At 39.0% G+C, this 16,933-nt stretch overlaps 1 protein-coding gene across 1 annotated transcript; it reads right to left on the bottom strand.

Moving 5' to 3' along the window:
• Nucleotides 1-298: 298 nt before the first annotated feature.
• LOC139751712 (glutamine-dependent NAD(+) synthetase-like) lies at nt 299-1,725 on the bottom strand. The gene has a single exon (XM_071667275.1). It carries the CDS (start codon nt 1,678-1,680, stop codon nt 622-624), a length of 1,059 nt encoding a protein of 352 aa, XP_071523376.1. The 5' UTR covers nt 1,681-1,725; the 3' UTR covers nt 299-621.
• Nucleotides 1,726-16,933: the final 15,208 nt, after the last annotated feature.

Genomic DNA, 16,933 nt, shown 5'->3' with positions numbered 1-16,933 from the left:
GGAGGATTTCCAGCCCCCCGCTCCCTTCCCTTTTAGTCACCTTCTACGACACGCAGGGAATACGTGGGAAGTATTCTTTCTCCCCTATCCCCAGGGAATATATTAAGCATATATATATATATATATATATATATATATATATATATATATATATATATATATATATATATATATATATATATAAATATATATATATATATAACAAAGATGAGCAAAGAAAGACTGACTAAGAGGATCTTAATATTAAAAGTAGATGAAACAAATGGGAATAGGGAGACCTAGAAGGAGATAAAAGGAATGACTGAAGGAGGCTTTGGGGTACTGGGGCCTAAACATTCAGGAAAATGAAGGGCATGCATAGGATAGAATGAACTGGATTCATGTGAAATATAGGATCAACAAGATGGTAATGGACTGATCCAGAGCATATGAAGCAATCTAAAAGACCTGGTTGTGGATGGTAAGTGCTGGTTTCAGTAAATCATACTTGACAGCTGGAGAGTGGAGATGTGTAAGTGAGGCCAGTATTATCACATTCCTGATGTTTCCTATACAAAGTTGGAAAAAGCAATTACATATGAAAAAAAAAATCTAAAATGTTATTATCTACTAAAAAACTCTTTACATTTGTATGTTGTTATTAAGGTACTGAATGGTAGAAGAAGCTGAATCCCCACAACGACTTGCTTTCTGAGTACTGTGTCCAAGAGCATTAACAAAGATTGATGTTGATCCACGGCGTTTTCGGTCTTCCTCACTAGCAGGTCCAAGATGAGAGGATGAACTTTTACTACTTTCCATTTTCTGATCTTGGTAATGTGGCACTATCATGTTCAATGCAATATGTTTACTTTCATTTGTGCAGTCTTGTTCACTGTGTGCATCTTGAATGACAGGTCCAGGTGCTACTTCTACTCCTCGACGATGAGACTCACTACCAGTAAATCCAGTGAGTGAGTTGTTGGATGACCGCGATGAAGGCCGTGTGAAGGAAGACGACCGACTGCCTTTATTGGAACATGTAGACCCACTTCGTTCAACTTGATCTCCATCCCTTCCACAATCTAACTTTTCCACTGCTTTATCTATAGCTTTAAACTGCCACACCCAGCGGTAGTTGTACAGGAACTGTCGGTGGTCAAAGCGATGATCATCAGGTGAATATGTCTCAGCATGGTATGCTGGAGTCAAAACAGTCATCTTGTGGCGGTTAACACTGTAACAACGGAAGAACAGCTTAACTTTCTCTGCAACCTCTTTAAGTGCACATTGATCAGACCAAAGATGAACTAGCTTGCCAAACATGGAGTATGGACCACAACATTCAACTTTTCGAAGCTTTCCATATGTGGACAGTTCATCATATGACATGCCCATGTCTGCTTCATCTGTTTGTACAAGTGAGCCCTCCTCAAGTGGTTCAAGTTCTGCAGTAGGTGGCGCTCCTAGAATATCGCCTAGTACAGGAACATTAAGTCTGTCTTTGGCTAGAAGCAGAAATCTCTTGAGGTCAGCCTTGGAAAATCCACCGATGGGATTAATATCAGCAGAACTACAGTCATATTTAGTCATGTACCCCCTTAGTGCCTCATCTACATTTGCAGATCCTAAAACCAAGAGTCCACCCTGTCTTCCACGAACCCAGAGCATCAACTGAGCAAAGAGATAGGCAAGCACCATACGAAGTCTTGCTTGCACGTTCTGCAAGGCAAGGTTTTCTCTAACTGTTCCTCCACGCACTCTATATATATATATATATATATATATATATATATATATATATATATATATATATATATATATATATATATATATATATATATATATATATATATATATATATATATATATATATATATATATATATATATATATATATATATATATATATATATATATATATATATATATATATATATATATATATATATATATATATATATATATATATATATATATATATATATATATATATATATATATATATATATATATATATATATACATATATATATATATATATATATATATATATATATATATATATATATATATATATATATATATATATATATATATATATATATATATATATATATATATATATATATATATATATATATATATATATATATATATATATATATATATATATATATATATATATATATATATATATATATATATATATATATATATATATATATATATATATATATATATATATATATATATATAGGGTAATGAGTCTTGGGATGAAGAGGTAAGATTATTAGTGAAAGAGAAGAGACAGGCATTTGGACGATTTTTGCAGGGAAGAAATGCAAATGAGTGGGAGATGTATAAAAGAAAGAGGCAGGAGGTAAAGAGAAAGTGCAAGAGGTGAAAAAGAGGGCAAATGAGAGTTGGGGTGAGAGCGTATAATTAAATTTCAGGGAGAATAAAAAGATTTTTGGAAGGAGGTAAATAAAGTGCGTAAGACAAGGGAGCAAATGGGAACTTCAGTGAAGGGGGCTAATGGGGAGGTGATAACAAGAAGTGGTGATGTGAGAAGGAGATGGAGTGAGTATTTTGAAGGTTTGTTGAATGTGTTTGATGATAGAGTGGCAGATATAGGGTGTTTTGGTCGAGGTGGTGTGCAAAGTGAGAGGGTTAAGGAAAATGATTTGGTAGAAAGAGAAGAGGTAGTAAGAGCTTTGCGGAAGATGAAAGCCGGCAAGGCAGCAGGTTTGGATGGTATTGCAGTGGAATTTATTTAAAAAGGGGGTGACTGTATTGTTGACTGGTTGGCAAGGTTATTTAATGTATGTATGATTAATGGTAAGGTGCCTGAGGATTGGCGGAATGCTTGCATAGTGACATTGTACAAAGGCAAAGGGGATAAGAGTGAGTGCTCAAATTACAGAGGTATAAGTTTGCTGAGTATTCCTGGTAAATTATATGGGAGGGTATTGATTGAGAGGGTGAAGGCATGTACAGAGCATCAGATTGGGGAAGAGCAGTGTGGTTTCAGAAGTGGTAGAAGATGTGTGGATCAGGTGTTTGCTTTGAAGTATGTACGTGAGAAATACTTAGAAAAGCAAATGGATTTGTATGTAGCATTTACGGATGTGGAGAAGGCATATGATAGAGTTGATAGAGATGCTCTGTGGAAGGTATGAAGAATATATGGTGTGGGAGGCAAGTTGTTAGAAGCAGTGAAAAGTTTTTATCGAGGATATAAGGCATGTGCATATGTAGGAAGAGAGGAAAGTGATTGGTTCTCAGTGAATGTAGGTTTGCGGCAGGGGTGTGTGATGTCTCCATTGTTGTTTACTTTGTTTATGGATGGGGCTGTTACGGAGGTGAATGCAAAAGTTTTTGAAAGAGGGGCAAGTATGCAGTCTGTTGTGGATGAGAGAGCTTGGGAAGTGATTCAGTTGTTGTTCGCTGATGATACAGCGCTGGTGGGTGATTCATTTGAGAAACTGCAGAAACTGGTGACTGAGTTTGATAAAGTGTGTGCAAGAAGAAAGTTAAGAGCAAATGTGAATAATAGCAAGGTAATTAGGTACAGTAGGGTTGAGGGTCAAGTCAATTGGGAGGTAAGTTTGAATGGAGAAAAACTGGAGGAAGTAAAGTGCTTTAGATATCTGGGAGTGGATCTGGCAGCGGATGGAACCATGGAAGCGCAAGTGAATCATAGAGTGGGGGAGGGGGCGAAAATTTTGGGAGCCTTGAAGAATGTTTGGAAGTCGAGAACATTATCTCGGAAAGCAAAAATGGGTATGTTTGAAGGAATAGTGGTTCCAACAATGTTGCATGGTTGCGAGGCGTAGGCTATGGATAGAGTTGTGCGCAGGAGGATGGATGTGCTGGAAATGAGATGTTTGAGGACAATGTGTGGTGTGAGGTGGTTTGATCGAGTAAGTAATGTAAGGGTAAGATAGATGTGTGGTAACAAAAAGAGTGTGGTTGAGAGAGCAGAAGAGGGTGTTTTGAAATGGTTTGGTCACATGGAGAGGATGAGTGAGGAAAGATTGACCAAGAGGATATATGTGTCAGAGATGGAGGGAACGAGGAGAAGTGGGAGATCAAATTGGAGGTGGAAAGATGGAGTGAAAAAGATTTTGAGTGATCGGGGCCTGAACATGCAGGAGGGTGAAAGGAGTGCAAGGAATAGAGTGAATTGGAACGATGTGGTATGCCGGGGTTGACGTGCTGTCAATGCATTGAACCAGGAGCATGTGAAGCGTCTGGGGTAAACCATGGAAAGTTCTGTGGAAAGGGAGCTGTGGTTTCGATGCATTATTACATGACAGCTAGAGACTGAATGTGAACGAATGCGGCCTTTGTTGTCTTTTCCTAGCGGTACCTCGCGCACATGAGGGGGGAGGGGGTTGTTATTCCATGTGTGGCGAGGTGGCGATGAGAATGAATAAAGGCAGACAGTATGAATTATGTACATGTGTATATATGTATATGTGTCTGTGTGTATATGTTTGTGTACACTGAGATGTATCGGTATGTATATTTGCATGTGTGGACGTGCATGTATATACATGTGTATGTGGGTGGGTTGGGCCATTCTTTCGTGTGTTTCCTTGCGCTACCTCGCTAACGCGGGAGACAGCGACAAAGCAAAATAATAATAATAATAATAAAATATATATATATATATATATATATATATATATATATATATATATATATATATATATATATATATATCCCTGGGGATAGGGGATATATAGGGGATAGGGGAGAAAGAATACTTCCCACGTATTCCCTGCGTGTCGTAGAAGGCGACTAAAAGGAAAGGGAGCGGGGGGCTGGAAATCCTCCCCTCTCTTTTTTTTTTTTTTTTTTTAATTTTCCAAAAGAAGGAACAGAGAAGGGGACCAGGTGAGGGTATTCCCTCAAAGGCCCAGTCCTCTGTTCTTAACGCTACCTCGCTATCGCGGGAAATGGCGAATAGTATGAAAAAAAAAAAAATATATATATATATATATATATATATATATATATATATATATATATATATATATATATATATATATACATGTTTGTGTGTGTGTGTGTGTGTGTGTGTGTGTGTGTGTGTGTGTGTGTGTGTGCAGATATCAATAAAATGGCAGGAGTGGATTATACGTACAAAAGGTGCTTATTAACGAAAGATGAAATACTGAATAGTGGTGAAAACCTTTATATTTATTCCATTGAGATGTAAATTGAATTACATCTGGAGGGCAATAAGTTTTCAAGTAATAATGAAATTTGTTCTTCATCAAAATCAAACAGAAAATAAAAAAAAAAAATTATAAAAGCCTAATACGTTTGTGTTGCTTATCCAGGCCCATTTTTACTGAGTAATGTTGGGACGGCTCCACCCACTTTAATCACTTGAGTACATAGAATATATTATCGTCGATGTTAAAGAGTTTTCCCTTTTGATGTTATCCTTAAAATGAAGTTTAAGGAAAGTGAGATAGAGCTTAACGTTAAAGTTAGGATAGCTAAGGCATCCTTGATCATATAATCACTAGTCAGGTGTTAATATAGGTTAGGTTAGGTTCAGTATCCTTCATCAGGTCACCATTACCAAGGTGTTGTTATGTTGGTTCAGGCAGCTTTAAACCAACTTTCAGTATTATTTACTCATAAAGCTCAAAGTTCTAATAACCCAAAATTTTTAGAGTAGATAGGGTAGAAACTGATGGAAGCCATTTCTAACATTCTTGCATAACCTGACCTCTCGCCTTCCCAAAACATAGCCATCCCAGCTTGAATATTGTACTGCTTTGGTCGTCAACTAATTTGAAAAGGAAGACATTGAATGGAGAAATTACTCAGGTAATCACCAAAGATGATTAATGGTCTGAGAAACAAATTCAGAGAGCAGATTAAGCGACTTAAATCCATTGAGCTTTAGGGAAAAGAAGTTTAAGAGATCCTATACAGGTATATGAAGGTATTGTAATGGCATCCCTTTAAACTTGATATTTTTACTTCCTGTAACTAGTTCCAACAATTAAAACAATATTCAACATTGTGATTTAAGTGACTGACGTTAGGATGCATTTGGATCTGTCAAAAACTGTATTTAGCAAATACTTCAACTTTCAACTGAACCATTCTATATTTTCATTCATTTCATCTCAGTTTTATCACCTTTCTGTTACTGTTTAATATCAACAGTAGCCCGTCTACGTAGTTGGGGCTCTGAAGCAAAGGAAACTTTTTCTAGTCTAGGTTAGGGTAGCATCTAAACCAAACCTAAATGACCTTACCTTAGAAATATGTTCAGACAGTACCTTCTGAAAATATTTCTTAAGGTAAGGTCGTGGGGATTAGTTTAGGGGCTAACTAAACCTTGGCTAGAAAAAGTTTGCTTTAAAGCCACAACTAGTTGAAAGGCCTACTTTAAGTGGTGATATTGAAATTCATTTGCTCCACTGTGCCCCTCTGTCCGTTTGTTTTATATCCATCTAAAGATGCATACGTTCAATTTTTGATGTAGATTGATTTCCTATCTTAGTTTCGTCTACAGAATTCTACATCTTCAGTTCAGCACACCATTGTGGTAATGAAGGGAAAGTTACCACATTTACAAGCCGAGTGCACGTAGCTTATCCCACCTCGTTAGAGAGAAAAGTTACCTGTATTTGAATTAATGGACGGGAACAGAGAAGACAAAATTTTGATACTCATTTATTATACAACTATATGATTTATATCATATACATTACCACGTTTCCTGCACTTTCCATCACAAATTTGCTGAGATCATAACCTTGTAGTTACCTTACAACCTTAAGGATGGTGGTCTACAACACCTCTACATTGATGGAGAAAACGAAAAGTTTCGTTTTACTATTAAGACCACAGAAATGCGGTAATTCCACTTCACTACCACTAACTACTAGTTATTTTACTTGTTGATTTTCACGGCTAAGATTTTCATCCTCTGAGCGAAGCCATACAATAATCGTCCTTATCTACTCTGAGCATTGGATAGCCTCCTGATGATCAAGATTGCTGTTTTGGTTGTCCGTTTCCCTTGTTACTGATGCGTCTCACTGCACACCTTACATGAGTGCCTTCCACAGTATTAGGGACAGCTGCTGGGCCTCACTGTAGCTACTTCTGGGACGGTTGCCAATCTTCCTCGTATTCCCTCATGACCACAGCGCCAAACCGACTCCCGCCATCAGGCCGAAACGCACAAACATTTCTGACGAAATTGAGACAACCGCTTTCGCGTCAGTTTTGACACCAAGTAAATTTATACGACAATTACGCTCAAGATGCTTGGTTTTTCGTTCATGGATTGAACCGAAGCAACCAACGATGGTTGCTACTGCCCAATCCATGAAGTCCCCCCCACCACGGAAAGGTAACCAAGTTTCGGGGGGGATGGGTGTTTACCCTGACGCCAACGGAGAAACTCAATATTAGTGCAGAGATCTTTTCCTCGGTAAAGAAAGTGTAGCCGGACTCCGCCCTCATGAGGTTACTGCACGATAGCAAAGATCACCCTTTGGTAGGCTGTGCTATAGGCAGCACAGCTCCGTCAAAGATCTCACTCCATAAGTGATCTTATATAGATTCCTTTTTTAACATTTTGTCTTGTCTATAAGGAAATCATCAGTTCTTTTCCAGTGAAAGCAAAAAATCATCGAGAAATTCATTTGCTTCCTCAATATCAGGATCTTGTGGCTCTGTGTGGGGGACGAGGCTGGTGGGCTGTGTGTCTGGCTGTGTCTGGGGAGCAGGGTTGGTGGTCTCTGTGACTGGCTGTCTCTGGGGAGCGGGGCTGGTGGTCTCTGTGACTGGCTGTGTCTGGGGAGCAGGGCTGGTGGTCTCTGTGACTTGCTGTATCTGGGAAGCGGGGCTGGTGGTCTCTGTGACTGGCTGTGTCTGGGGAGCGGGGCTGGTGGTCTCTGTGACTTGCTGTGTCTGGAAAGCGGGGCTGTTGGTCTCTGTGACTGGCTGTGTCTGGAGATCAGGGGAAGTTTTGGGTATAAATTTCAATATACTGTGAGCGATATCGTCTCTCAACCGATTCCTCTCGATCTTCTCTTGCACGGCCTTCATGATACGTTTGGGCGGCTTTCTCCATTTTCTTTGCATTTCAGTTGGTGATCCTGCGCCATCGAGCCACATGATACCAGAATAGTATCGTTCCTGTTTCCCAACGGGTCCAATCTTGGTGTCACACATGATGCTGAGGGAACCCAAATGGCGGCCGATGTTTACGTTGGAAGCCACGGGCTCGTTATGTATCTTGCAGTAACTTTCATACCGTTGCTGCAGCTCTTTCCTGCTGATAAGGTACCGCTTCATAGTAATAGTCTTTCCCTTCATTTGAACGAAGGTATTCATGAAACTAACAAAGGAAGCCTTTCCTTTGTAATCCCGTTTGTAGTAACAGAAAGCCATTGAAGACGTGGACTTGGGTCAGGCGAAGTTACACAGACTAACAAGATAGTCCTCTAATCAGTGGTTCTCTATCAGCACTGAACTCGAAATACGTCAGAACGACAATTTCAACCCAGGGCTGGAGGGCCAATTGATGATATTCTCACGTCTTGCTCAACCAAGTAACCTCGGTTAGACCTTGTTTATATTCAAATATAGTAAAGTTAATATAGTGAATCTTGATGATTCTATTCATATGTAAGTTGCAATGTAGTTTGTGTATACATATATATATATATATATATATATATATATATATATATATATATATATATATATATATATATATATATATATATATATATATATATATATATATATATATATTCAATAATGGATGGAACTTGGCTCCTAAGGTGATTTTGTTGTTGGAGTGGGACCTCCAGCCATTCTGTCCACCTTTTCCCTTTCTAGACATGTGGTGGTGCATTGGGTAGTGTGGCAACCTTCGTCTTCATCTTTTTGGGTGCAGGCTTGCAAACCTCGTGGAGTAGTTGTGTTGTTTGCATCTTTGCTGCACCCGACATAGCCATCTGGGTGTAGCTATCTACCCGGGCTGGTGGGTCAGCCAGCATAGCTACACGCTCACTCGATACCTGGGCTGGTGGACGAGCAGCCTTCCTTTCTTCCATGGCTACAGTCTGCCTAACGACCTGGGGTTGTGGAGCAGCCATCCTTACTACCACCCAGGTTGGTTGGGCAGCCTTCTTTCGTTTCTTTGCTACACCCTTCTGGTTGGGCTGGTTGGGCAACCTTCTTTTTCCTCTTCTTCGATACAACCTGCCAACCGAATTCGTCTGCTGGTGGGTCCGTTTCTTTCATGGATACAACCTCTGTAGCCACTTGGGCTGGCCGGTCAACCTTCGGTTGTAGGTAAAAGTATATATATAGAATAATGTGGTTATCATCAGCAGCCAGAGGCCATTCCTCCCTCCTTGCCTGCAGAGTTCTTGATTTTCTGGAAAGTTCTACGAGATTCTGGTAAGATAAATACCATTGAGAGGACGTTGTTAGGGGACAGTCAGGTTCAGTTTAGAGTTGGTTGTGGGATGGTTCTTTTACTGTGTCGTATCAGCCAGATGGGTATTTCTTTTCACAGTTTTCGTTAAAGTTTGTTTTCTAGAAGCATAATCTAGAGCACTATTTTCCATATGTTTATCATTTTTGTTGTTATAGTTTCATTATCATCATTAGTTTTGTTATTGTTGACTTTCAGATATTTGATGTTATGTTTGTGATTCCCGTGGAAGCGTCTGACATCTTGCTAGAAGACTTTCTGGTCACAATATTTCTGCACTGGGGAGTTGATCGTATTCTTTTATTGCAGGTTTTGTTATTATCTTGCTTTACATTAAGGTCTACTGGAGGTTTTCCCAATGCTGGTTGAACATATGTCCAGCAACAGGAGATAGCGTAAGATACAGTATTGATGAAACTTATCTATCTATATACCTATCTAAATATCGCTCTATCAATCTATCAATCTAACTATCTATCTATCTATATATCTATCTTTATCTGAAAGTCAACAATAATGAAATCATTGATATATGAAGTATAACAACGTCCTCTCAATGGCAATTATCTCACCAGAATCTTCTAGAACCTTCCAGAAAACTATGAACTCTGCAGGCAAGGAGGGAGGAATGGTCTCCGGCTATTGATAAAACCATATTATTCCATATATATGTTTATATATACATATTTATGTATATATATGAATGTATATATAACGTACAGAATAATGCGGCCATTATCAGTATCGAAGAAAACTGAAAAGATGAGGTCCCACCGAGATTCGAACTCGGATTGCTGGATTTAGAGTCCAGAGTGCTAACCCTTACACCATGGGACCTGATAAGAAAAGATGTGATTTCATCTAAATGTTTTACATATAATCAACCAGAGGCCATTCCTCCCTCCCTGCCTGCAGGGTTCAAGGTTTTCTAGAAGGTTCTCGAAGATTCTGGTAAGATCATTACCTTTGAGAGGTCGTCGTTAGATGACAGTCAGGTTCACTCTATGGTTGGTGTTTGTAGTTGGTTGTCCGAGGATGTTGTTATACTTGATCAATTTTGTAATTGTTGACTTTCAGGTAGGAAGTACTCATTTACGATGCATCCTTGTACTCACAACAACCTTATGAGTCACTTCAAGATTTATCTTCACTACAACTTTATCTTCACTACACAATTAAGGTTGAAGTCAATGGTCACATTCACTACAATCTCAACACGACTGGTCTTATACCTAACCCATATTATCACTACATCCATGTACATGTATTTCTTGCAGAATAACGCAGATATCAATGATTTCTGTGAAAGTTGACATATACAGCCTTACGTATCTATCGATCTATCTAATATCTGTTTTTTGCCGATCTATCTATCGATCTATCTATCTATCTATCTTTCTAAATCAGAAAGTAAAACAACATCATTAATGATACGTATAACTACGTCCTCTCAATGGCAGTTCCTACCCAGAATCTTCGAGAACCTTCTAGAAAACCTTGAACCCTGCAGGCAGGGAGGGAGGAATGGCCTCTGGTTGATTATATGTAAAACATTTAGATGAAATCACATCTTTTCTTATCAGGTCCCATGGAGTAAGGGTTAGCACTCTGGACTCTAAATCCAGCAATCCGAATTCGAATCTCGGTGGGACCTCACCTTTTCAGTTTTCTTAGAAACTGATGATGGAACTGAGCCATATAGTTGACCTTCGATGGACATATATTTCTTACGGCCCACCATTCTATTTAAGTATGAAGATCTCACGGCAGAGAGGAAACGTGTGATATTCAAAATCAAAAGCCGCAATTGCCCTCATGGTAATGTTCGACATGTTTGCAGACAGATGACACAGACATGTGAGAAGTTAGACAAATATGGACGTTCCTGGTTGCTGTATAGCCTAGGTTTATTATCACTTGTAATGAAAGAGAAATTTTGCACATTATTCCACACCTTTTTATTTAGGCTAGGATAGGCTAGGATGACTAGGGTCCATAACGTAACAGAGCTGGGAAATGCATCATATCGGATCTGTATTTGTGCAAAATGGCGCAAGTTTGTGAAAGTGATTTACGTAATGCCGGAGAGAATCCACCTCCACCAGAAATAATGTCTCAGACCATACAATATCTGCTGTTGGACGAGCAGGAGACATTAGACCAATATATTCCTGTAGTTTACTGCTCTTCCCAAACACGCAGCAAGACATTCGTAAAAGCGTTAAACTGAACTTTTCCATCGGTTTTCATATCTTTAATTACTTACACCAGTTCCAACAAATGGAAAAAATCATTTGAAAAATTAGAAATTATTTGCCTATATAAAGCATTTTGATCGATCGTTCCAAATATTCAATTATTTCTGTACCCGACAAAATATTCAGTCAATCCTATATCCGACATTTTTCCTGCTGGCTGGTGCCGTTAAAGTCATATGGTAATTTACCGCAATTAGATTATAGATATATTCATCTATATGGAATGGCTCAGCGTGAAGAAACATATATATATTCACTAAATCCTCCTCTTCACTACACTCCCATCTTCACTACATAGTTCTAACACAACTTCTTGACTACACCATTGTATGACCACATTATCATATCATTGTGTTCTTATCTTCACCACAGCCTCGGGAAAATTGATGTTTTCTTTACACATCAGGGTAGATGGCCATCTTTATGATGACAGAGAACACACATAACATATTAAACCACTTATCTTTAGTAACTTTAATCTAATTTCTGCTGATAAAAACGAATTATAATGACAATCCTTGTGTTCTGTGACGGGACATTGTACGGGTGTAGGAACTCTTGTGAGGCACATGTATTAAACTATTGAGAAATAAACTTAACTGTATTAAAGTACTGACTTCACTATATTAGACTTCTCTATATTAAGCTATGCTAGGATATGATCAGTTCCCAGGTTATATAAGGCGGGAGCCGGGACCGAGAGCATCATTTGAGCTGTGACCTCTGTCGAGTGAACATCTCTGCTCCGCCTTGCAAGCTCCCTCAACCTTTCCTCGAACACTTCAATATAATAATGTTCACCAAGGAAGTAGGACGATCCTCCTTTGTCCAGGAGATGGAATTTGAATATGTCCATGTATTTGACATGGGCTATGGCTGTGTGGACATGGAAGTGGAATACCCAGACGTGGAAGTGATGGATGGAGTGGAATTTGGCTGTGTGGATATGGAGGTGGAATACCCAGACGTTGAAGAGATGGATGGAGTGGAATTGGTGGAATACCCAGACGTGGAAGTCATGGATGGAGTGGAATTTGGCTGTATGGATATGGAGGTGGAATACCCAGAAGTGGAATTGGAGGAAATGGAATATGGGTGAAGCTGGTATGAACGCCATATGGATTTGGTGAAGGTTGACCTCGTAATGTGTTGACGTAAAATAGGTCAACCACTGTGACCATGTGGCGGGGAGGGCCACATCCACCAACCACGAAGCGAGCCCCACCACGGAGAAGTATCCTGGCTGCATCCACGTACGAGAACCACCGCGGGATTGCCGTCATCCAGTACCCCTGCTATGCCTCCTACAAGAAGGCACTTCTTGCCGACGTGACACCACTTTCCGTCAACGGTCGCTGTGCAAAAGTGAAACCTCACCGTCCCACTGATGCTGACCAAGTGACCTCGCCCACTCAAGTGGCACTGCAGCCCACACGCCCTACCAGACCCACCATCCATGAGGAAATGCAGCCCACCCCACTTGTCAGGCCCACCTTCAGGGAGACATGGCAGGTCTCAAGACCTGTCAGGCCCACCATTCAAGACCGACTTGGTCCCCCAACACATGTCAGGCCCAGCGTTCTAGACCGACTGGGACCAATAACACATGACATGTCCTACGTTACAGACCGACTGCACTCCGCACCACGTACGGGCGTTAAAAGGCGTGTCGAGATGACACACGCTCCCCGTGCCAAAAGATTCAGTTGGTGAGGAACCGGAGTTCTTTCTTCCTGCTGGTGCTGCAGGAGAACACGGCCCTAGAGTGGACACTGGAGGTGTGTTTGTGTTTGTGTTTGGGTTATCACTGAGGAACCAACACCAAGACAACTTTAGTTTCGCCCCGCCATGGATTACGTTAATCTAGCGGAAGTCTGGCTTTCTCCCAGTAGTGGATGGCACATAATATCTACATAGGGACGTTGAAAAACAAAGAAAGAAAAAAAATGGGAACATTATCCCGCCCAAAAAAATACATAAATTTACGGGGATAATTTCCTTCGTCTTCAAAGAAAAAATGAAACTCTTCCGACGCTACCGTGCCTTCCATAAAGCAACCCTCAAAGAAATCACTTTCTACACAATGCGCAAGGATTCGGTTAGCCAATCTTCATATAGCTGGGGCTATTCTTCCCTCTGATTGATTCATTTTTCAAGATTAAGGAAAGTTATAATAAGAATATTGTATTGAGTTTCTCCGTTGGCGTCAGGGTAAACACCCATCCCCCCCGAAGCTTGGTTACCTTTCCGTGGTGGGGGGGACTTCATGGATTGGGCAGTAGCAACCATCGTTGGTTGCTTCTGTCCAATCCATGAACGAAAAACCAAGCATCTTGAGCGTAATTGTCGTATAAATTCACTTGGTGTCAAAACTGACGCGAAAGCGGTTGTCTCAATTTTGTCAGAAATGTTTGTGCGTCTCGGCCTGATGGCGGGAGTCGGTTTGGCGCTGTGGTCATGAGGGAATACGAGGAAGATTGGCAACCGTCCCAGAAGTAGCTACAGTGAGGCCCAGCAGCTGTCCCTAATACTGTGGAAGGCACTCATGTAAGGTGTGCAGTGAGGCGCACCAGTAACAAGGGAAACGGACAACCAAAACAGCAACCTTGATCATCAGGAGGCTATGCAATGCTCAGAGTAGATAAGGACGATTATTGTATGGCTTCGCTCAGAGGATGAAAATCTTAGTATACAAGCTAGGCTTTTAAAGTGTTTCAAATCTATGGAGAATAAACAAAAATCTATGAAATTATTTCTTATAATATAGTAACCTGTAATGAGGTTAGTGATTTTGTATATTTCATGCAACCTACGTTAACAAAGTTGATCAGGGAATTGGCCAGATATGTATATATATCATCTTGGTGTATGGGAAAGCCATATGGGAGACGGAGAGAGAGGCAGGAGCAGGAGAGAAATGATCAAACCTTCCCGCTTGTTCATAGTTGCTGCCTGAAATTTGTCTTCTGATAGTTCTACAGTTTTTGTTTGTGTTTGTTATACTAATTATTAACATAAGAAAATTGTAATATAATGATTAGAGAAAATTATAGTAATTATAATTTAGAATTGTTATGGGTCAAGATTTGTACGTGAAGCGGAAGACCAAAATATGGTACGGGTCAGCCATTCGTGAGTGTAAGCGACAGCTATTGATAGTTACTGGCTTTAATTTATGATCATTTATGATATCTATTTTTTACTTTTGTGTTAGCTGTTTTAAGTATTTGTTTTGTTTGCAGACTAAAACTTCTCTTATATGTTATTGTTTCTTGGGAAATTCTAGTTAATCGAGACGTTCATAAAGAATTATTTTTGGTCAGTTGGTTTTGTTTGAACAGACATGCATGGTGGTAAGGGACAGAATAAAAGTTACGGTTTGTTTATATTTGTTATTATTGATTAGTACTTTTCTTTTCATTTCTAACATTAGCTGTTTAAAGTGTTTGTGTTGTATTTAGACAAAGTTCATTTTCAAATCTTATTGATTACCACATGAAAGCTAGGCTCTATAAGTGTCAAGTAAACAATATGTGATATTTTGAGTTAAGTCGAGGTGCTATTTACCACTGGCGTTTAGATATTTGGGACCCTTGGGGATAGATTTGCCAAGATTATCACGGCCAAATTGACTGGATGGCAACCTAGGAGCTAGGCAGAATTGGATATCATAAAAACCCTAAACAGTCGGTGGTTCCTGGGGCCTACCCTCCATCCTCTTGTAACTACGCTGCTGATTACCATTTTGTTCTTTATATTTTTCAGATGAACAAGACACTTCTGCATCTCTGTAAAGTTAAGGACTCATTGAAATTAATTCATCAGATATTATCTGCAGTAAAAGGTAAAGCTGACAAGTTACTTTGCTCTTCTTCATAATGGGTCTCCCCTGATGTTTTCAATTAATGTTTAGCCTACCTAAATTTTCCATTCGCACTAATATATTTGGATGGTGTACGCAGACTGTAATTTGAAAGGAATGACCTTATATATTTGTGTGTTGTTTCCAAACTGTAATTTGAAAGGAATGGCCTCGCTGAGCCCCAAGATGACCCTGTTTAAGAGAATACTCTTATTGTGAAGTAACATTGTCGTACAAGATGTAAAACAATTCCAAAGCTTTTTTCTTTTCCTCATGTTGCCACGTTGTTTAAAGTATTTAGTTGAGCTATTTTGTTTTTCATTGACTGCATGAAATATTTATTTGTGTGGAACTATGATTATTCCAATGATAATTTCATTTTATGGATTTCCCATGTTTTATGCTGATATCTATCTTCTTGTGTTTAATTACTTCATTCTGGTACCAGTTTTCACAACGCATTTTGTACTTTTGATTCTTATATTTAGATTCCAGTTTATTCTTGCATTATGGCTTCACCAGTCTAGCGACAACAAAATTGGCTGTAATATTACTAATCCATGCAAACTGTTTCATTGTTTATCTTTGCTATGTACTGTACACCTCCAGTTGCCTTTTTTTTGTACCTTGCATCAAACCAATAATTTTCATATGTATTCCTCTCACCGTTATTGTTTACCAGTAAATTAGTTTATGTACATGTTTGCAGTCAGTTTTGTGTTTAAGGTTATTATATTTTTAGTCCTGGACATTTTAGTGTTGTGTTTTCCATATGTTATCTTCAGCTTCTATGTTAGAGGCTATTTTTGTTTCTTATTTGATATATTATATATGGAGGGTCTTCCTACGATCATAATATTATGTTTGTATTAAACCATGTTCACAGCTCCCTTACCGACTGCCACTGTGGTGTTGTGTGTTTTAGTTATCAGTTTTGTTTCTTGAATTAGACCATCGTTGGGATATTGATTTAATGCCATATTTCTACTCCTTGTATATTTCGACATGAAGGATATTATATGGGAAATCTATACTGCCATAACCTTAACAACAATATTGTTTTCCTTTAGTAAGCTTAACAATATTATTTTTCCTTTAATGAGCTTAGCAATATCTTTTTCCCATTGGTGTGATTGACAATATTTTTTTCCCTTTACCATTGCTCTTACTACGTCTCTTCAGAAAACTAGTATAAAAATGGTATTTTCACTTTCAAAGTAATGTAATGACATAACGACTAAAAGATCTGATAACATACCAACCTCTTTAAAGCTAACAGGTGATCAATTTGAGACCTCTCATTCACTGGTGTAAAGTTAATTTTTGTGCAGTGTG

The sequence above is a fragment of the Panulirus ornatus genome, chromosome 12 (genome assembly GCF_036320965.1).
Source record: "Panulirus ornatus isolate Po-2019 chromosome 12, ASM3632096v1, whole genome shotgun sequence".
Taxonomy (NCBI): Eukaryota; Metazoa; Arthropoda; class Malacostraca; order Decapoda; family Palinuridae; genus Panulirus; species Panulirus ornatus.
The sequence above is the reverse complement of the archived record's forward strand: the minus strand, read 5'-3'. Positions and strand labels throughout refer to the sequence as shown.

What these genes read in the sequence shown, in the direction of transcription:
- LOC139751712 (XM_071667275.1), bottom strand. Translation starts at nt 1,680, where the DNA reads ATGGTGCTTGCCTATCTCTTTGCTCAGTTGATGCTCTGGGTTCGTGGA.